Source organism: Epinephelus fuscoguttatus, linkage group LG14 (genome assembly GCF_011397635.1).
Source record: "Epinephelus fuscoguttatus linkage group LG14, E.fuscoguttatus.final_Chr_v1".
NCBI classification, from domain to species: domain Eukaryota; kingdom Metazoa; phylum Chordata; class Actinopteri; order Perciformes; family Serranidae; genus Epinephelus; species Epinephelus fuscoguttatus.
The window spans coordinates 25,096,421-25,119,257 of NC_064765.1; the positions used below are offsets into that span (position 1 = coordinate 25,096,421).

Consider the following 22,837-nt stretch of genomic DNA (forward strand, 5'->3'; position numbering starts at 1 on the left):
GCTAAATTTGTTCTCAGACCAACCAGTAAAACCATCACACAATAACCAGTAACATCAACTCCAATATTTTCCCTCTATTGTTTCAAGAATTACATTCTGAAGATGTTCATCCTTTTACAAAACAGATGAACAGCCTGAGAAGTCTTTAGAAAAATGAATGCAATTTCAACAGTATGTCTTTTCACTGTCATTACATATGCATTTTAGTCACAGTTAGTATTCATTGTTATATCAGAGAACTGTATTCTGGTCGGGTGAGAAAGCCTCTGAAGTAGAATTTTACATGAAATCGGCAATGCATTGTTTAACTTGTGCCTGAAACCTGGCATCCGTTTGTCTTCTCATCTAGAGCAGCGGTCAAAAAGGGGGTCGTGGGTACATTCTGGCCGAAAGTGACTTTTTATTTTTAAGCACAGTGAATTTCTGGTAAAAAGCTTTCATTTTAAAGTACCTGTACATTCCCGCTGAAGAGTGAGTGACTAATGGAAAGTTACTTAACAGAGACAGCAAACTAGCTTGATGACATGGCCAAACAATGTATTTAACTGTATGGACTTTAAACTAATGACTAAGGAAAAATCTGGACTCCAGAGCTGGACCAGTTGGGAACCACTGACCTTGTGGGTTGGATTGGACCCTTTGTCTGGCTGGTTCTGGCCCACAGGCTGGATGTTTGACACCTCTGCTCTATATGATCATAGGGTTCAGTACAAAGGGAGATTAATCTTTTACTTCAGGGAGGTTACTGATCATCTGGCAGACTCAAGGGTTGACTTCATAGCAACCATGTGTCAATCAAGTCCAGTACCTGCAGACATGTTGTAATGTAGGCAGCTATTTAGTCACCTGAGGCTATACCTCTGTTTCTTTATGTAAGCTAATATACTTTACAGATTACTGATAATGCAGCAGACTGCAAATAAATATAATTATAATTATGGGGACAGAATGTTCGATGATACAATGTATCGTTGATGTAAATTATATTTAGTGTATACTCACAAAACCCGAGCAACTGGATCCATACATGATAAAACATGCAGTGTATCAGTGTCCTATATAGGCTGTTCCAGTGTTACATCTAAAATTCTTCAGACCTTTTTTTATTGGTTAGTCACACCAGTGTTAGTGTGTCGCATGTAGGCATACTGGAAAAGCTACACCTGAAATGACAACCTGTAATTATGGCCTATATGGTGCTTGGATAGTATGTGCTACAGTGAGGGCCTCTGAGGGAGGTTGCTTGAAAGTCAAGACAAAAAACATACCCAAGTACATTTTGAGTTAATGTATTTATTAAGTACAAACATCACGATACTGCAAAAGTCACAGAAACCTATGTGAGGTCATATGTACAAACATTTGAAGTTGAAAATATTGAATATTCATCAGTGAGGCTGCTTCAACACGTCAACACGTCAGTGAGCATTGTTTAATGTATATGCATTATGCTTGTTCTAAAAACACTTTTAAAAAAAAATCAGAGAAAAATAACTTTGTCAAGTAAAATATTACTTTTTCAATATTCTAAGATTATATACAACATTATGCACACACTGTGAGTGTATTCCAGTGTAACAAGGGTTTATTAACGGCATAAAAATAAATCTGGCAGAGCAAAGATGCTGGTGTGGCAGGACTTTGGGAAGCTGAGGGGATCACCATATGGCATTACATTCAGTTTCCCGGCTCAGTTTTAAGACTTAAGGGAATTTAGACTTTTATTTTGAAGTAACAGACCATGGTGAACCAAGGGACCATTCAGGATCTGACTTTATTTTGAAAAGAGCTGTTCACTAAGAACTCTCAGATTGTTTGATGGAAGCAAAGATCTAACCTGATCTAATGGGGAACAACCTGAATGTTATCCAGTGGTGATGTACCGCCAGACTAATTAAAATCCTTGCCTGTTAAACTGAGAACAAAGTGACATCCAACAATTCATTTTAACAGGCCACTGCATTACAAACAAGCTAAAAATCAAAACATCACATTTCATCAGATTCTGCCTACTATGTACATCACCCTTACAAAACACATCCATCTGTGGACAAAATAAAAAATAATCCCTTCCAGCATTCAAACTTCCTCTCTCATCAATCTGAGTTTATTCAGTGTGTGACACAGCTCTGGCAACCGGTGTCATTCACCACCAGGACGGGGGTCAAAGGTGGGGGCAAAGGGGTCAGATGGGCTTGGTGGTGCTGTTGTAGACCAGACGATCTCTGTCCTCATAGCTGACCGGGGCGTTGTTGACGGGCACGCGGTGGTGCTGTGAAGACTTCTTCTTACCCTTGCAGATACAGAACACCAGGACGCCTAGAAGAATGAGGATAGCTAGACCCAGAAGGACAGCTGCCGCTATAATACCTGTTAAAGTAATTAGAATACATTTTTAAAAAGAGACGACACAACAGGATTCAAAGCTGAAACGGTAGATCATAAAATCAAAGGCTGCTCTCAGCAACTCAGTGAACTGGATAAGTGCACTGGAGAGGAAAGAAGCTTCGACAACATTACCAAACAGCCAGGAACAGGAAGTTTTGGGTTTTTTTTTTACGTTGATACAATTTGTACTTTTTTTTTTAACATAGACAAAAAAGATAGGGGGTAACATACCTGTATGGCTTTCAGACACTCTGCGTTCATGTTCATTATTTCTTGCAAACACATCCTTTTCTGAAATGAAGAAAAGACATGATACAGTTTTATTCTTTTTTATGTGGTACGTGACATATACAAAACATGTAAAGAGTGCACTCTGCTTTGATGGGAAATTAAACCTGCAATAATAGATTTTTTGGGCCACTTGAAGGCAGCAGAAACAAGCTGTGAACACAACCGTGACATCACTTTTCAAAGAGTGCTCCACCAATTTAGCGTTATACTCAAATGACAATAAAGTGTCAAAATTAATGCAGCAGAACAAGAGATGTACTATTTTATTCCTTTTATACAAATATTTTATTCTGCTTCCTTGACAAAACTTGCCTACTTTACTCACAATGCAACGTGACCACAGACAGTTTGTTTAGTGATTCGGGTGTGTTATGCTAGTAGCGGCTAATGTCAAGCCGCTAGCCTCAAACAGAGATGAGGTGCAGGCTACAGACGTCTGGTAATCTCACTTCTCTTTTCTTATTTTTTCCAATTTCAAACTTGTAGTCCCAAACTGCAGGAGACACAAAAGGATTTATACAACTTTTTTCACCTACGTAGTTAGCAGCAGTTGTAGTATTAGCACTCCTCTTGACCTATAAACAGACTTTGATGCGTATACTTGAGAGTGGTGATAGTGAACCAAATAGTTAAAGGAGCAGTGTGTAGGATTCACAGGATTTAGTGGCATCTAGTGGTAAGGTTCGCAGATTATAACCAGTTGAAACTTCTCCCATGTAAACTCCGGATTAAAATTCCTTGGGTGTTCATTGTTCAGGAGGTTTATACAGGAAGCCGAATTATTGGCAGATGTCTCTTCCTCTACAAAACAAACAACAGACCCCACGATTTAAACCGGTAAAATCACTGATTAAGACAGTTTCATGTTTTAAAAAAAAATCTGTTTTTCCATTACGAATGGGCTGATAACTACTGTGGCAGACATGAAAAATGTAAAAATGCAAAAACGATCTCTAGAGCCAGCGTTTGATTTGTCTGCTCTGGGCTACTACAGAAACATGGCGGTTCAACATAGCGGACTCTGTGGATGAGGACTTGCTACCTATGTAGATATCAACAGCTCATTCTAAGGTAATGAAAACAAAATGATTCTTACTTTGAGGTGATTCTAGAGTGAATAAGACATACTAAAAATGTATATTCCATTTCTACCAATATATCCTTCTAAATCCTACACGCTGGACCTTGGGGTTGTCGGCCATTAAACCAAAACAATAAGTTAAAAGGTGCTAGAAGTTTCAATAGAGCTGTGGGGTTTTCATTTTTCTGTGTGGTTATCACTACAAGCGACTCATTTCCTATTATATGTATTACATATATTGATTCCATTCATTAAAGCAGTTTAGGCAGTTTTGTCATATCATCTCCTTGAAAAATAACTTCATTTTCACACACATTTAAAAACGTAGTAGTTTCACATCAGTTTTGGATATAACAAAGAGGCAGAACTTCCTGAAAATTTAGTAATTCAGAGTTTACATTTCACCCTGTTCAGTTTTTTTGTATGTCACAGCTGACAACTGTTCCCCCAGGGCCACCACAGGTGACACTTGATTAGATAACAGTCTGTAAGACAGCCTGAGGCAGTAGAAAGTGCTGGACCACTTAGACAGCAATAGAAGGCAATGACAACCCAAACAAAACCACTGCATCAACAAAAAATAAAATACCATAAAAAATTCATGTGTGGAGAATGCACTGGTGGGAGAGTGGGTGTGGGCAAATGATACTATCTTCATACGTGGGGCCTTTCACCAGTGTGTATGTGTGAAAGATGTGTGGATGTGTGGTGTCCTGTAGTTTTGTACAATGTGTATCTTAGTGGCACAAATATGATGTTTATTTGCCAGGATGTACATATTTGTACAATACAAAATAAGAAACAACCCACCTGTTACCCCACGGCAAACTTTCATACAGCTGTCCTCATTGTCAAATCTGTTGTCGTTTCCATAGCAGCCACCGTAGTTGAAGCGGAGGCATTTCAGAGTGTAGGGGTCGTAGTACCACTTGGTGATACTGTCCCTGCAGCTTCCTGTGTCAGGAACCTCTGTGCAGCGCACTGTGAATGACAGTAAATGAGCAGGTGAGGTGAGATTGTAGATAGTCGAGTATTAATAGACGGCGAGAGCATGTTTTACAATAGTACATATCAAAAGCAACAAAAACCACTAAAAATTCACATCACCTTTTTGTTCGTCCAGTGGAATCTGCAGCAGAATCCGAAACTTGTTGGTCACTGATAAGCACACGAATAATAATTCAAGTTAGCAAGTCTTTCAAGGAAACATGTTATCGGTCATACCAATGCTGTATTTAAATTTCCATGAGCCTGTATGAAAATGAAGCCTAGTTTGCATAGTCAGTGCTCACAGTCTTCGCAGTTCTTCTCATCTGAACTGTCACGACACTGTGGGGACGAGTCACACTCCAGACCAGGATCCAAGCAGCAGCCGTCTGCACAGGTGAATTCCTCCGTTGTACAGGGAGCATCACATCTTAGCACTGCGGCACATAAACAGAGAGAACTGTCACTTGTGATATCAACTGCTTAATGGAGTAGAGGAAATGTGTATGAGGTATATTATATGTATAATATTTACTATTTCCATCACTATCCATCAGAATTCACTGACCTTGAGATGGGGTAACTGAGATACCTCTTCCACTTTTAGAAGTTTTTTCTGAAAGAAAAGAAAAAAATAGATTAAAATTCAATAATCGGTTAAAAAAGGCAACTTTACCAGGCAAAAGTATTGTTTACCAAGCAACTAGTGGAGACGCTAGGAAGTTACTGACCCAACAAAGAGGACGTTCTGTAAATAACACCCCACAAAACCAAAATATGACACGTTTACACTTCAGTGCATGTGGTCATTTGTGGCCTTTAGCAGTGCGGTAGTACTCTGGTAGCCCCAGTGGTATTACTATTATCATTATTACTAACAAGAACAAGAGCTAGTGAGAAATCAGCACAATAACAGCCACCTGGAGGGAATTAGATTACATTTTACGCTAACCTATGCTGACTGTCTCCTAGTTATATTTACTGTACAGACATGAGAGTGGTGTAGATTTTTTCTTCAATTCTTTCAAGAAACCAAATGAGCAAATTTTCCAAAATGTCAATCTGCTCCTTTAACTACTAGTCATTTTTATTGTTTCCATTCCAGCTATTTCAACAAAAGTTTCACTGGCCTCTTTCAGGTCTTCATTAAAAAAAAACTACAACAGAAAATTGAAGTATAAAAGCGCAAAGCACAGATACCTGATCCGTAGCAGGCCTTGGTGCACTCATCCTCGGAGAGATAGTTGTTGAGATTCTCCCTGCAGCCCCCGAACGTAAACAGCTGACACTCCTCTGAGGCGGCATTGTAATGCCAACGAGGGAAGGAACCGCGACACGGCCCAACCTTCTTTGGAGCCATGCAGTGGTCTGGTGGGACACAAAATAAAGGATTAGGTTTGATTCACAATAAATAGTTGTAGTTTGACTTTTAGTCAGTAAAAAAAGTTTATTGTGAGGAGTCTAGTCTGAGATGAAGGTTTCCCCCACACTGATATCATGTACATGGTTCACTTAGAAGCAAGGGTGTGGACTCAAATCACAAATTTGATTACTTTAGACTTGAAAAAAAAAAATCAAGAAAAGACTTGCAACTTGATTTGGACTTAAACATAAATGAGTCATGACTTCTAGGCGTTTTGACTTGAAAATACTTGACACCTTCCCCAAAGCCCAAAGACTTAAAGTATGTCATTTAAAAAATGTGTCACAAATAAATTAATTTACCTACATGTCCTGAATCATCTAACATCAACGCTACTCATTCCCAGGAAATCAACACTTAACCAACCCAACAGCATCCGGAACCATGAAGAACTAACGTTATATTAGTGAGTATAATTTCGTTCACATACAAAAACTGCACAGGGGTCAACAACAAGAAATTACAGCACGCAAAAAGTGCAGGATGGAAATTACAAACTGAGACACAACAACTTCCAACTTTGTTCAACATTTAAAGCTGCAGAAAGAATGTTAAGTCAAGGCTAATGCTAACATAGCGAGCTAATGCTAAGCTGTCGTTTTTATGCCGTTGTTAAAATGGCATTACATTTGGTAAAAAGTGTATTGTGACTTATTTGGGCGTCGAATTCTATACTTGACTTGGAACTTGAGTGCAAAGACTTAAGACTTGCAAAACAGTGACTTGGTCCCACCTCTGTTAACAGTGCAACAAATACAGTTCAGTGAAGTGAGAGACAGGACTGACACTCTCACCAGTGTTTACTGAAGTGTAATATATAGTTATAAGTAATCAAAGTTGCCTTATGTAGCTACTCAGCACACTGGTCAATCCAAAGGCTGGACAACATTGATTTAATGTGCACAGATGACCTCACTAGACACTTGACAATGTAACACTTCTAGTTTGAAATCCACAAACCAGTTTCACTAAAGGTCAATAGTTTTGTCTCACGTCTGATAGCAGATGTGGTGGGATTTGCTGCTGTAGTTTGTCTTCACTTCCTTCTTTTGGTGTCTGTCTGCTCACAAGACAGACACATAATTACAAATTCGGTTGTCTTCTATGGAGAAATGCAACTCAGAAGAACAGGTGGTGTTGTGTCAAATAGACAATGAGGTTAGAGAAGGCGATGTAGGTTGTCTGCATGTGGTTGATGATACATATGTAAAGTATCAGTTTCAGAACACTACATGCTGACTTCACAACTATACAAGGAACTGTAAGCTACACTTTGATTCCCAAATGTTATAATGTCTGATTGTCATTCATGACTGGGTTTAGCTGCTATTCAAACCACTCATTATTGTGGTGTAAATGCTGCAGCATTGACATGTAGAGTCATTGTCATGCCCATGCATATTCCACTGAAGCACATTCCTCACACTGTTCGGGACACAAGCTGTTAATCAGTAACTCAGCAACTGAATGGTTAAAAGTCTTTTTCTTGTCCTTCAGTCTACAATCAACCAACAAGCTGCAAATACAGCCACCAGTCTAAAGTACTTTTAAATGATAAGACTTTTAATCCATACTGAAGAGGGTTGCGATGCTGGCTGTTGTTTGTGTAACCCAAGCTGAAACCAGACTGACAGGTTTCGTTGAGTCGGGGGTGGAGAGAGTGGGGTGGTACTAGGGGAGCAGTAAAGCACACAAGCCACACTACTAACTTCCGTTTTCTGAAGCAAGAAAATGTGCCAAGAGAGCTACTCTGTGGCTTTCTCTTTCTCCCACTGAAGGGAAGTGACGCTAGATAAAACGTGATATCATCAACCAAATAGTTGTTCGACAACAAACACCACTAGTTATATATATATATATATATATATATATATATATATATATATATATATATATATATGTGTGTGTGTGTGTGTGTGTGTGTGTGTGTGTATATGTGTATGTATATACATATACACATATACATATATATCAAGCTTTTTCTACCAACAGTTTTGCCCTTACAAGAGCCAAATTAGGTTTGATCTTATCGTGAGCATGAGCTTTTATCTTTGTATCTTCACGCTATTTCATCATTCAGTCCACAGGAATTGGGCGAGCATGCCTTGACAAGTTTGATTAGCAACTAACACACAACGGCTTGTGACGAATGCCAAACAATGGGTTGAGTTTCTTGGGAAAAACTCTAAACCCCCTTACCTGAAAACAAAAGGAAACGCAGCACTGAAGTAGCAAAAACACCAGTCACAACCTGCTCTGATATCAATATTTTGAGGACGGTATCACCATATCAATCACACACTGCCTATGGATACCAAGGAAGACAGCTCGATGGATATATTTACAAAAAAACTAAGCTAAGCTAAAACTTATTTCTTCACTTTAATTGGCTATGACTTGCCTGATACAGGCCTGAAACTCTTTCTTTTCGCACTCCACCTGCTGCATTTCTTTTAAAAGTTCGTAATTTTACTTGATTATATGATAAACAATTTTATGATAATTTTGATTTGTATGGTTCTGCTGACAGTGAGCTATGATGCCTACTGTGTCCATTCTGTCTATTTTCATGTGGAGACAGTGGGATGGTAGGGCTCAGTGAAGCACTCAATCAATGTACTTCCCTTATTGTAAAGCAATTCTGCTGCATTTCTTGTATGAAGGTGCTAGGTACATATAAAAAGTTTATCACTATGATTATTATGTGACTAAAGGGGAAAGACTTATGGACTTTAGGAATGTGTTTAGTAAAGTTGAGTACTAAAAGGCATAATCCTCTCTTAACTATGTCCCAACATTAAACACAAAGCATGTGACTCTGAATAAGCCAAAGATAGGTCAACAAATACAGGTAAAAACATGACTCACGTTTACCACTGAAACTCAACCATTCATTCTGCAGACTGGATCTGCATTTTCTGAGGAACTAACGAAGCTACAGCGGCCAACTGTCACACAGAGTGGACACATTTTTACATACATTCCAAGAGAACCTGAAGAAAGCAGTTGTCCTTTGTAAAAGACTCTGTTAAGATCATTTAGGCAAAATACTCACGCTCAGACTGCTCAGGAGTCAGGACAAGGACGGTGACCGTGGTTGAGTCTGACTGGCCGATAGTGTCTGTGACGGTCAGCTGGAACTTGTACACTCCAGATGTCAGATTGGACACAACAATCTGGTCTTCAAAGTTGGTTTTCTACAAGCCATTGTAAGACAGTGTTTGCTTATTATCCACAAATATGACCAGTAGATTTTCAGTTAAATGTTGGGCACAAATAAAGAACAATACAGTGGACATTTAAAATGACTATCAGATATGCAGACACAGGATTATTAAAAGCTCAAGTGTAACCCTCAGAAAGAGCTCTGGCAGGATCAGCTTTGCATAGCAGTGTCTTTACTCACCTCAATGACAGCATAGGGGTATCCAGTGAGCATTTGCCACTGGTAGGACACAATCTTATCATCATCTTTGCTCTCTATGCCGTTCAGTGTCACAGAGTCCTGAGGCTGGACCACCCGGTCCTGGCCTCCAATGGCAATTGGCGGTTGGTTGGTGTCAGCTGGAGAGAGACCATGGGATATGGGTGAGCAAAAATTACAAAGCCAAATACAGCAGGAGTTCCACCAGGAAACCTGAGCCTGTAGCAGGGGTCATAATGACTTGGCACGTGTGGACATGCTGGATTGGGGGTGTCTGCTCCAAGCCTGTGGCCTCACACAACCTCATTAGGAACAGTGTTTTAACAAAAACCATTCAAATAATTAACAGAAATTATTTATAGGTACTTAATTTGATTTAACTGAGTACATGAGCCAAAAAATATTAATTTGACTGCTATGTCAAGGGAAACTTGCACTTAAAAGCCCAAAGAATGTAAATCATAAAGGCAATTTCCATCATGTGATGTAAAATGTTAATCTGCAATCAGTCAGTTCTACAGAAACACAACATAAAAGTATGACTAACCAGTGATCCTAAAGATAAAGGATCCCTGGTGCTATTCTCCTCAACAGAGGGCCCAAACTCTGATATGCATCTTTACCTGGAGCCTCACATAGAAACACTGCAATGCAAATTAAACATTGAAAGTGTGTTTAAAGAGTTTTGGTCTTACTTGCGGGGACATCCAATTCAAGATAGCTCTCATAAACAGAGTCCAAGATGTAACTCATGTATCCTTTCTTCCTGACAAAGCGGCAGGCATATTTCTTCTTGTACAGGCAATCAAAGAGAAAGCAGGAGCTGACCAAGCCCTGCTCGGATCCCTTCTGCATGAGGGCCAGATTGCACCTCGGCTCTTTGCAGCAGGCGCTCACACAGTCCCTGTATCGGTCCAGTTTCGGCGACGAAATGAACGTGGCCCCGTCTTTCACTGATTCATCGGTGTCGAGGACAAAATCCTCCCGACCTTCCTTGAATTGGGCCAAGCATGCCTCACCAGTCGCCTGGCCACAAGCGCAGTCTAGTAGAAACACCAGGAGCAGGAGCGCACACGATCCTAGTTGTCCTTTAAGGAGTGGATTCATTTTCAAAACTCCTGTAAAGATCCCCACACGAATAAAATCCACACCAGTGCGACAGAAGCGAATAAAAATACCACTTATTCTTAAAAAAAGGCAATGTCTTTACGGAGTGTTTAGGCCTCACAGGGGTAAAACACTTTGCGTCCTCTCACAAATCAACCTTCAGCTTCTGACTTCCTCCTATGCAGCCACAAAATCGTTTCAAAACCTCCGCAAACGCTCTCCAGACAGATGTGATCTTCTGATCCTCCCCGAGTCTGAAACTCTCACGAAAGATTCACCTGTTTAATGTCACCAAAAACCCGAGCAGTCGACGACATTACCCAGGTGACTCACCTGGGGAGATACAGGAAGTGAAATTCCACTCCTGAGATGCCACTCCCTTTAGGCTGCTATATGACGGGGGCTCCAAACAAAACGAGGACAGAGGTCTGTGCCTGTGTGTGTGTGTGTGTGTGTGTGTGTGTGTGTGTGTGTGTGTGTGTGTGTGTGTGTGTGTGAATGTAAAGCATCACTGTAAACACAAGGACACATGTAGGTCAACAGCATGGTTTCATGTTGTGACTTGGGGGATAGGGGCTCTAATATAGAGTGAGCTGCTTTCACATTTTATTTTCCTTTATTTTATTACTTTTTGGTTCTATTTACTGACAAATTCAAAATATGTAGACCATAGCATATGGCATGCTTTTTGTTGTTGTTTTTCTCTGGTATGAACTTATATTTCTGTCACTTGTAACCATTTTGAGAAGTGCTGTATAAATATTTTAATATATTTTATTTATCAGTTAAAACAGTTATCATAACAATATTGTTTTTATTTATTAATTTATACATTTAGTAATTTATTTAATTTAATTTAATTTATTTTTATTTTGTCCATATTGGTGGTTTACCTTGAACCGTGAACCTTTTATTTGTGTGCCCCTCAAACTTTAACTTTTTCAGGGCGTGGACTGAAGGAAATTCACCAACATCTACAATGAGCAATGGACCCTTTAAAGTTTGATTTAGTCATAATGGATTTTCCCATGAAAATTTTTTTATTTTAAGTCCTACGCAAACAGTATAATTAACACAACGAACAGTCACACAGCAAGAGGACAATGCAAGTCTTTTACCAAATAGGATAGGTGATTAAAAACATAATGTGCACAAAGTTTACAACATACAATGCACTCATGTTGAATTTAAAAGGCAAAATAAAGTTTAAAAGAAAATGACTACTTACTGTGGTATTCCCGATATAGAATAAATTGTCTATTATGTCATAACCCTTTTTTAAAAAAAGTTTAAAAAATATTAGGAAAAAAAACCTCTATTTTTGTAGTTTCTTTTAAGCAGTGAACATAAAATGTCTTCTAATGCAAGGTGACAAGAAAATACACACATGTAAAAAACATAAAACCACCAATATGGTTAAAATCAAATAATTATAGAAATGTAGCGCATAAACAAAAAGAAAGGAGCAGAGAAACAAAACAAGGACACAAAACAAAAGATATGTCTGGTGGTCAGACAAGAAAGTATCTGTAAAAGTATAAGATTTACTTTGTCCCAGCTCACTTGACTTCCTCTTTTAAACTCACTAATCCAGGAGGTGGCAGTATGATCCCATCTTCAGCTGAAGAAGCAGTGAAGGGTGAGCACTTTATTTTTAAATAAGAGGATTGTAAAACGTGTTTTTTTGGGCAGATTTCTTTTCTCATGTACTATAAAATCATTAACACAAATCATCATTTAAAATCACAGGACCCCCAGTAGTCTTTTCGCAACTGTAGTGATACTGATGATTCACACACTGAGTCATCCAATTACAGTGTGTGATGAGTCATGAAGCCGCTCGGGAAGTAATCCACAACCTGTTCTAGAGGTAGCAGGAAGTGGTTGCTGGAATTAGGCAATGTGGATGAATTCGTTTCATCATTTAGACTGAATCATAAATCCAGACAAGTTTGGCAAAAGGATAATTGGGTTTTGGGAAAACAAAAGCAGTGCCCACAAACTCTACAGCTTCCTGATGCAATACGATTTTACATCAGTGATAAAGCAGTAGAGGTCAAACTCATTTGCTGCCCCTGCTTTCCTTAACTTCCACCTAGAATGTGTCACCTGTCCGAGGTGAGACAGCCTAACATGGGTCTCTGGTGCACGTCCCCTTTTTTTAACCTGACGGTGCAGAACCAAGTAGCATAAGACGAGATGAATGAATTTGTTTGCCTGGAAAGGTGAGCTGCTGGAGGCACTCAATAATTCAGTGTTTGTAACAGACGGTGCATCAGTGGGTGAACACGCGCGGCTATGCCTGATTGATAGTCCCTGCCAAAACAAAAAACTGAACCCCATTATTCATATCGTAATAGGATCCGTGGAAACTCTGCGGCCCGTTGTCTCTGTTGTCTCAACTGTAATAATTTGGCAGCGGGAGGTACAACTATGAATTTCTGACCTTGGGTTTACGTGCTGCGTGTTGATATTTGACTTCGCAAACATTGATGGTTTCAAGGCTTTTATTTGACATTTGACTTCTGAAGAGCCATAAATAGTGCTCTCCTATTCATCCATTATTCATGGGTGCGTAACTGAGGATGCCAATTTGACTTCAAGGCTTATTAAACGTACACCTGATAATGCCTGTTATAAAGGGCAGGGCAGCTATCACACTAGAGGAACCCTGGCTCACCTGTCAGGGGGACCCAGCTATTGTTGGAAGTGTTTGTGAACACAAGAGCCCTTAGCATGCCAAACCCCTTCAAGTCTGTGAGCAGGCAAACACCTTCGATCCTCTTACTGAGGGAATATTTGAAAATATGGGTGGTGTGTTGGTATGTAGATGTTTTTGATGACAGGTATGTCTACAAATCATATGATCAGAGATAAAAGAAGACACATATTTCTCTATTTTATGGTGTTAGTACACATTTTGGCATCTTTTCAGCCAGAGTAATCTCCCAACTTGATTGCCGTGGTTGCCCTCTAACCCTTTCTGCAGTTTTTATCACTGCAATTGAACTCTGCTCTCCCACCAGCTATAACACAGAGCAAAAAGCAAACACACACCCTATAAGGTGCATGTGCACATACAAATGCATGCAAAGACACACACATGCGCGCAGAGGCATATCTCATTACCATCCTCCTGATAGTGCAGCCAGTGGGTGTTGCAAGAGGAGGAGGGAAGGAGAGCAAGACAGTGAGCTTGAGAGAGAGAGGGAGAGAGGACGAGGACAGGCAGAGAACCAGAGCTATAGAGAAGGAGAGCACGAACACTCAACAAGATAACAGGAGATACGCGTGGGAACAGCTGCCCACTGGAAGAAGAGATATAGACAGAGCTGGGTGTGTGTGTGTGTGTGTGTGTGTGTGTGTGCGTGTGTGTGAGCGAGCTCCGTGTGTTTCCACGGTTCTCCTGAGGCCGTGGCAGCCATGGCGTCAGAGCCTAGCACCCAGTCCAGGGTGATGTTCCAGGCGACGGACAAAACAGAGGAGCCGGCGCATCGCAAGCTGGGCAAGCTGACAGTCAAATACAACCGCAAGGACCTGCAGAGGAGGCTGGATATCGAGGAGTGGATCGACGGGCAGCTGCACCTGCTGTTTGACTGTGAGGTACGGGGTAGGGTGGCTCACACTGACACACACACTTGCACTGTGGTGTATGCCTGAGGAGGAGGTGAGGGGAAGGAGCAAGGGAGTCACTGAGCTGCTCAAAGGTGGCTGTGGCCGGGGCTATCCATCATGTTTAAGAGATTACAGCGACCTAAAAGAGGAGTGGGAGGCGAGGAGCTTTGCTTGAAGGCTGCGATTTTTGGCACACAAGCCCTCATGTGTCATCAACCTGACTGCGGTATCAGCTGTGCGGTGTACTCCGTGGTGTTCTACCATCACGATAGGATAATTTTTCCAAGATAGGATGTCTTATTTACGTCAAAAGGAGGCTAGGTCGCAACCCTGATAATGCTTGATTACTGTAAAAAATAAGGCTGCCATATGGCCACGATTAAGTTGGTTTCACACTGTAGGAAGTTAAATACATTCTAGGATCAGCAACATAGGAGGCAAACAATATTAAGAAGGAAGTCAAAGCACCAAAATGTTTATAACTGCAATAAAATAATAAAAACGGTGCCAGAGAAAGTAATAAAATATAAAAGCTAAAGAGCAGGATAGAAAGGGTATTTTATTTTGCAGTTTATATGTCTAGCTATTATGGTGGCATCCAGGACATTATGTCATCATTCTAGTGTGTGTGTATGTGTGTGTGTGTGTGTGTGTGTGTCCTGTCTCTCCATCTGCAGACACATTCTTGTGGACACAGTCACTCAGTGTTTATGCATGATAAAAACTACACACTCAGATCCTCCCAATATGGATGATGATTAATAATGACAGTGATTAGATGTTGGGGAAACTTGCTGTATAAACAAACACGCAGAAAAAAAAATTCAAGATATGCAGTTCTATTAACACAGTGCATGTCAAATGTAAAAACAAGAGTTGTAATGTGGCAATGAGAGCTCATTATTCCCACACTGTGCCTAATTAATGGCCTCATTGCATAGATGGTAAAGTTTAATATGTGCAGGGGATTGTGTCGAGACACTGGCCAGCTCGGTCTCTCACACAACCTTCATAACTCCGCTCCTGTACAGTGGGATACAATCCAATTATGTCAGAGGCTCCATATTGATTTGCTTGGCATTCTCTGAGGGGAAACCATGGCAACAGATGTCTCATCGCCCACATGAGGCAGCATGGTACAGTGGAATTAGGGGTGTCTGTTGAGGAGCATGAGCTTCCTAATGACGACGCAGATCAGATGACAATGCTGCCGCCGCCGTTTCATGGCAGAGATGGCAGAGACAAACTGCTTCTTATTTAATTCTCCATCGACACAGAGACCCCTTGGCTGCAGATTTCCTGTAGCCGCCACTCTGTTTGGCATCCCCTTACACTGCCAGGGTGCCCTTTGCATATGGCATACACTTACGCTGCAGAACGTGAGCATGCATTCCTATCCATCTGACTGGCTGCCTGACACAGAAGTTTACAGCACATCTAATGTTAGACAACTAGCCTCTCTTTTTCTAGACCAGCAGATAGTAAGGGTTAAGTCTGGTTAGCTAAAGTCACAGCTAATTGCCAGGCATTTTTAATACTGTGCTACTATATTTCTCATCCCACTTCTTATTTTATGAGCTTTATTCCATTCACATCCCAAGCCCTCTTCCCTGTGGTAATATATGATAATATGCTTGCACAGCTGAGGGTGGAATAAATTACATTAGTGGAAACCAGGACGTGTGAAAACAGATCTGAAGTCTTTCCCTGTGTACTCTTTTGATCTTGTCCCAGAAACAGACATTTATTTCACATTTCCAGCACTTGGTCTCTCATGTTTATGAAAGATAGCAATAACAGTAGAAATGTCTTTGATTCAATCATGATAGTGCCTGACCTCATGAATATATATGTTAACAAGAGGACCTCCTCTATAAAGTCTATATCCTTGCTATATGAAAATGAATGCTTTGCTCTCTACCCGGGATAGACTGGATATTTGCATTAGCCACTTGTATGGAATTAGTTGTGGCTTGTCCATGTGCACTGGCCAGTGTAATGAATTTTGCATGGGGCTCAGGGGAAGGTTACTCTGTTGGTTCTCTGAGTCTTCCGCGTGGAAGCATTTACCATCAGTCCCCTGTGTCACCACCTAAATTATTTAGACGCATCTCTAATTCATACAAGTGCTGCCTCAGTCTGGAGTGGCCGCCTTCTTTGCAAACTTCACACCTTTTGAGAAATGATAACCTAAAAAAAGGTGTGAAAAACAGCTCTTGGATGGACTTGAAAATGTTGAGCAATGTTTACGCAGGTGTGTGTACAGTAAACCAGATCATTGTTTTCCCAACTGACTCAAAGCTATTAGGACTTTCCATTAAATGCCTGCTTTATGTAAGTTAAAGGGATACTTCTCCTGCAAAAGGACGATTTATATATCAGTTAATCACTGTGTGTTACCTTAAATTTGTGAAGAAAATTTTGGTTTTTATGCATGCTTCTATGGTGAATGGAGAATCCAAATAAGACAAACATTCTCCATGAATAAAATAAATGGGGTCCACCTTTAACAAAAGCAAAACTTTATCAAAACATCTGTTTACAAACTCTAAAACAACTCATGCAGTATTACCCAAGTCTCACTTATCCAGCTGTATCCTCAGCACTTCTCAAACACATGCATTTTTGCTAAAACCTTACTATTCAAAACATGTCAGTACAAACAGTCTCATGCATGGCAGAGTAGTGTGCCTGCACACGCATGTGTTTAGATTTTGTGGAGCTCATATACACATGCATGCCCATACATGGTCAGGGCATGCTCTTTGTAGGCGGAAATGTTTTAATCACGATGTTTTAGTGAAAATGCATGTGTTTGGGAATTCCTGAGCATACGACTGCATCACTGAGACTTGGATTATACTGTGAGCAGCTGTAAACAAATGTTTTTTGGATTCTCTGATCACTGTGGAGGCATGCGAGAAAAACAAAGTTTTCTTCATCAATTAAACGTAACGCTAGGTGAGTTATTTATGTACGAATGGTTAATTTGCGGGTAAAGATAGAGACTACAGGGCGGTGATTGAAGTCGAGATGTACTATAGACTCAGATTAACCACATCATGTTGTCATAAGTTTTAATTCTCATTCAAAAAATTACCCCGCTCTTTTATAACTGGGCACCAGGATTGGATCTTTACACTCTTGTTTTCCCTCATTAAACTGTGTCATCACTCATTCTGTACAGTTATTACAGGATATTTTGATGTACGTGCAGCTCATGCCTCTGGCAGGAAAAGGGAAGGGTCTGATAAGTTGAACATGCACTGGCATCTTCTCCAAAACAGCTGGGTTTCCTGGGCATGGCTTCCTTTACATTATCATAGCAAACACATAGTGTGTGTAATGGAAACACAGATGTTTTGTTGTAGTATTTCCCAACATCATCAGTCAGTGAATATCATTACCTAACACTTAACATGTAAAGAGCGTCTCTACTATAGCTGTTAACACAAATCTTTAAAGGAATAGGTCCACATTTTGGGAAATATGCTCTGGTTGAGAGTTAGATGAGAAAACAGACAAATGTTATATCTGTCTGTTCAATATGAAACTACATCCAGCAGCTGGTTACGAGGGGTGACTGAAAAGTTTTGAGCCTAACCCAGAGACTAGGTAGATATGCAAGCCAAATTCTATTTTTTATAATCTACCACCTTCCTTATTATCATTAACCAAGTTCATGTTTCAAACTCTTTTTGTTTTTGTCTTTGAAGATTCTTGAATTGAATAGTGGTCAGTGATTTGAAAAAAATGGAGAAACTGTAGTATCGCGCTGTGATCAAATATCTTCATCTCCAAGGAATGTCACCATCTGAAATCCACCAAGGATCTCAATACTTTACATGACATTGCCCCTTCATATGCCACAGTCAAACGCGGGGTACGCTGGGATAAAGGCTCTTTAGCACTGCTGGAGCAAGTGTGTTGCCCTTGAGGGGGTTATGTTAAAAAATAAAAGCACTGAAAATTCTGTATTTTGTTTCCTTGAGGCTCAAATCTTTTCAGTCATCCCTCGTACATAATGAGTAAATGGACTGAAATCCTTTCATGGGGAGCGTGTTCAGTAAACATCCTGATAATATGTCCATTATAATTTAAAATATGTTATGTGCTGAGTGAAAACTGTAACCTGATGAAGGTGACAGAGTAAAGATCAATGGGTCACCACAATAACTACGGGTCGTCTCCTGAGGAGCTTAAAGGCGCTGAGTAAACTATTATGATAACCTGTTTCATAAATTTTGTACTGGGCTTTGAACTGGAACACAAGCCTCCGGTATATCCTGAAATGTCATGGAAATTCTGGCTTTCAGTCTGTTTTTTTGCAGAAGGGCAAATTTTTGACCTGAGGGTTGCCCTAGATTATGGGTCAGAGGGGACACTAAAATCATTAGGAACTGTTCACTGGGGGCCATTAATATCAATATCAATTTCATGACAGTCTTGCCAGTAGTTTAAAAAGTGTTAAATAGGTTGATCGATCAATATCATCATTCTTAAGTCAGTTTAAGTAAATTCTATTTATATAGCACAACCCTAAGCAAAGTAAATAAGTGATTCTCAGAAAAACATGTTAAAAAGGAAAAAATAATTTTAATGATCAATCTGCAACTTACTCAAATTTCGGTTCCAAACCTAAGGCGCTCTGACAGGAAAAACCCGGTCAGCTCATGATAATGATGCAACTTCCCTGATTCTGAATTAAAAATTCAAGTGGAGGTCATCTTATCTCAACAAAATCCAACTGCCTTTTGAGACTGCATCTGTACAGCCCGTCTTAAACTGCTCTCCTCCGAGAACCACTTTGATATTCATGAATTCCAATATTAGTGCCAACATTCATTTTAGCTTCAGTCCATTGCTTTTAAACTTTAAAAAGTGCTGCTGAGACATTTCTGCCCCGAGGCCTCATTAAAATGCTGTTTTCCTCTGACAATGAGGGTAACTCTCGACAAGCTGAAAATTGCTACTGCGTATGATATGCCATACTAAAATGTTACTGGAAGGGTCATCGTGTTTTTTTGTGTTAAATGCACACGTTCCTCTCATTGATATTCAGTGGTGCTCTGCATGGTCCTGCTGTCACAGACATACAGAGAGAACTTTAACCTCAAAAAGGAATAAAGGAGTATACCCATGTTCACACTCATCACTGATGTAGCACTTGGGTAGGCTTCACTTTCACATTCATCCTTTACTTACTGAATATGCCTCTCTAGATATCCATTTAGAGTTCAGTGCAATTAATGTGCATATATTATCAATCCTTGTTCTAGCTACATCTAGAAGCAAATATGGTTGTCCCTAAAATTTATAGTTGGATGCCAAAAAGGTAAATAGAATATACTTAATTTGACGGCAGAAACAACATTAATTACAACTCACATTCTTTAGGTGGGCTGCTCTAGCATCACCTTGGGTCTAGACCCAATGGAGAGTAGATGGCAAGCAAATTCTGCATGTTAAGTAAATAAAAAAACAATCGATTACGGCAGAAATGTATCTCTCTCTTCATATAGATTGATCAGCCAAAACATTGAAACCACTGACAGGTGAAGCGATGAGCTCATTACACTACATTGTTCTGCTGGGAAACCTTGGGTTCTGACATTCATGTGGACGCCACTTGACACAAGTTACCCACCCAAACACCGCTGCAGACCAAGTACACCCCTCATGGCAACAGCACTCTTTGATGGCAGTGGCCTCCCCAGCAGGACAATGTACCATGCCACACAGCAAAAACTGCTTGAGAATGTCCAGAGGAACAGGACATATAGTTCAAGGTGCTGATATGGCTTTCAGATGATCGATGTTCATATTCATTTCATCTTTCAGTGGTTTTAAAGTTGTGGCTGATCGGTGTATGTCAATATATCTATAAATATATCCTACATGAGCAGTGACTGTTCGAGATATTCGGACGATTTCATTTACACCAAACAGTTTAAATCTGCGACCTAACCAACTAAAACACAAAGAGCACAACATAACCATCCACAGCCAGTAATAACCGAGGTAACTGAGTGAAGCAAAGCCCACACAGAACAGAAAAGTACAGCATGGACCAAAAAAAGACAAGCTTTCAGCCCTGCCTGTGTCCTGCAGACGTCAGCAGAATCACACAGGGTCCAAACCGGCAGCATGTATCAATTAGAGAGGGGGGCACAGGGGATTCTGAAGGTGGGCCCATCTATTCCGCCACTCAGCACTTCCACATTGATTAGCTCTCTCCTCATCCAGAAAGCAGTGCAAGCCCCATCCTCACCAGCCATGAAAACTCCCCAACCGGAAAATATTCCTCTTAAAAAGAAGCCCCACTTGTCAAAAATGAGTGTACGACTGCTGACTCTGGATATCTCAGGATTCCTCCAGTAAGCACTGTTCAGTCCTTCTGAAAATGTGGTTAAAGGTGTGGATAAGAGCTTGTGATGAATTGATTACTTTGCTTTTTATAAGTGGAGACTCAGTACCCTTCTTTACAGTCTTTACATGATGTTGGCATTAACCTTTCAATGGGCTGCCAGCTATTATTTAGTTAAGGCTAACATTTAAGAAAAAGGGGTTTGTATGGGTTTAGTATTACAGTCAATGCTGCCCTTGGGTTTGTATTTTAACTCTCAATATGGGACAACAGAGCTGAGATGAAGATATCCTTTAGAGAACATTTATACTGGAAATAATCTCTCAGTAATGGCCGGGCTAAATGCTAGCTGGGTAAACCATCCATGAAATCTGATGGTGTCATGTGGCAAGTATGGCCCCCTGGAGCCTTTTTGCTCTCATGCCTCAGTGCTCTTCAGCTTTGCCTATGCACGGAGCCCATCATTAATCATATCATTGTTATGAGAAATTATTAAAGAAAAAAAGTTTGTTGTTATTGCTACAATGCAGCCAACGCTATTAACTAGGGTGATAAAAGTACAGTGCCAACTCTTTAAAATGTGACCTTCCAACGGCTTATATAGTACTATGCTGCTATGAAACCCTTGCTATGCTGCATCACATCTTGGATCACATCTTACACTCTCTTCTCCCTCTGAATGACTCTGCTCAGTGGTGTGGAAAGTCTTACCACTGCGAGTAAAAGGATGGCAAGGAGCCCACATTATACATTTGCAAGAGCTCATGTAGCATGCAGAGATACAGCATTTTAGCATTAGAGGAATATTGCCTTTAACATTTGTTTCTCTCTGCTTTTACAGGAGGAAGAGATTCCAGAGTTAGAGATCGACATAGATGAGCTCCTGGAGCTGACAGATGAGGGGCAAAGAACCCGTCTGCATGTAAGAATGCTCAAATGCACTTGAAACGATGACATTCGCTTTGTCTGTATATGTTTAAATTGAACTAGTTACTCAATCTATGCAGCATAGGTTGAGTAAATAGTTCAAGTTAAACTAAATCATTGTGAGAATACGTAGGCATGTTCGTGACTGTCACGTATACTCAATGGAAGATCTGTTGAACATCTACAGAACAAAACTGCAGTTCATCAAAGGGCATCTTGAGTCGCAAGAGTCCAACATTCAGGCTAAAGACTTTGAACATTTCAACACCCTGACACCTGGGTACATACCTAACTATTTGCAATGTAGGGTAATGGCTTAACAAGCACTCGACCCTTGCTGGAATCCAATGTTGCAATGTTTGCAGTGAAAAATCAATGTCCAATGTTGTTAGTGAGCCTATATGTGTTTGTTTTCTTTGTCAGGAGCTGTTGCAGGAATGCGGAAAGCCAAAAGAGGTGAGACAAAGAAAACTTTTAAGAAACTGCGCACAAGAATATCAAGATTCCAATAATTATTTAAAGGTCTAGTGTGTAGGATTTAGTGGGATATGGCAGCAAGGTTGCAGAATTGAAACTTCTCCTGTGTTCCAAGTGTGTAAGAGAACTGAAGCGGCCATTGGAATATTTTAACGGCCCCAGTGTTTCATTTGTTTGCTTTGGGCTACTGAAGAACAACATGGTCTTCTGCCAACAAATGCTCCTAAATCCTACACACTGGACCTTTAACAGAGTAGACTATTGCTTGTCTATGCTAAAGGCTGTCGTGTGTGGCATGTAAAAGTTACACGCAGGAAATAAAACCTATTTTCTCCATGTCCCCTACAGGATTTTATCAACGGGCTGCTCTACAGGATAAAGGGTCTACGCAAAATGTCAGGTCCCTTGAAGAAATAATCATAGGTCAAATAAAAAAAATCAAGACAATGTGGAGCCTCTTATCTTCCCACCTCCCTCCCGTTAGGGTTAGGGTTGACTGTAACATGTCAGCGGGACTCTCTTCCTACCCTCTCCTTCCCCCACCCCACCCCCACCCGCTCGTCCTGGGTCAGCATCAGTCTTAACACCAGAGCAGTCGGGTTTTGAATGGAGTTTTTTTTTTTTTGTATTATTTCACTTTAATTTATGGACTGCTGTAACATTTTGTCTCCCATAAACATATAAATAATGCACATGTGATAAAAGTTGTACTGACTATTACTCAGACGGACCTTTTTTTTTGTGTACATT

General features: G+C 40.3%; 2 protein-coding genes across 2 annotated transcripts; one reads left to right on the forward strand and one right to left on the reverse strand.

Moving 5' to 3' along the window:
- Positions 1–1,277: 1,277 nt before the first annotated feature.
- Positions 1,278–11,075, reverse strand: spint1a (serine peptidase inhibitor, Kunitz type 1 a). Its single transcript, XM_049595491.1, has 10 exons — positions 10,290–11,075; positions 9,577–9,734; positions 9,226–9,367; positions 5,948–6,115; positions 5,316–5,363; positions 5,053–5,184; positions 4,868–4,918; positions 4,571–4,741; positions 2,620–2,679; positions 1,278–2,370 (listed from the first exon to the last, which is right to left on the reverse strand). The coding sequence occupies exons 1-10, from the start codon at positions 10,699–10,701 to the stop codon at positions 2,186–2,188; spliced, it is 1,527 nt and encodes a 508-aa protein (XP_049451448.1). The 5' UTR covers positions 10,702–11,075; the 3' UTR covers positions 1,278–2,185.
- Positions 11,076–11,837: 762 nt separating this feature from the next.
- On the forward strand, positions 11,838–22,827 carry ppp1r14d (protein phosphatase 1 regulatory inhibitor subunit 14D). The gene is made up of 4 exons (XM_049595494.1): positions 11,838–14,304; positions 21,525–21,605; positions 22,034–22,066; positions 22,436–22,827. Exons 1-4 carry the CDS (start codon positions 14,125–14,127, stop codon positions 22,502–22,504), a joined length of 363 nt encoding a protein of 120 aa, XP_049451451.1. The 5' UTR covers positions 11,838–14,124; the 3' UTR covers positions 22,505–22,827.
- The last annotated feature ends 10 nt before the right edge of the window (positions 22,828–22,837 follow it).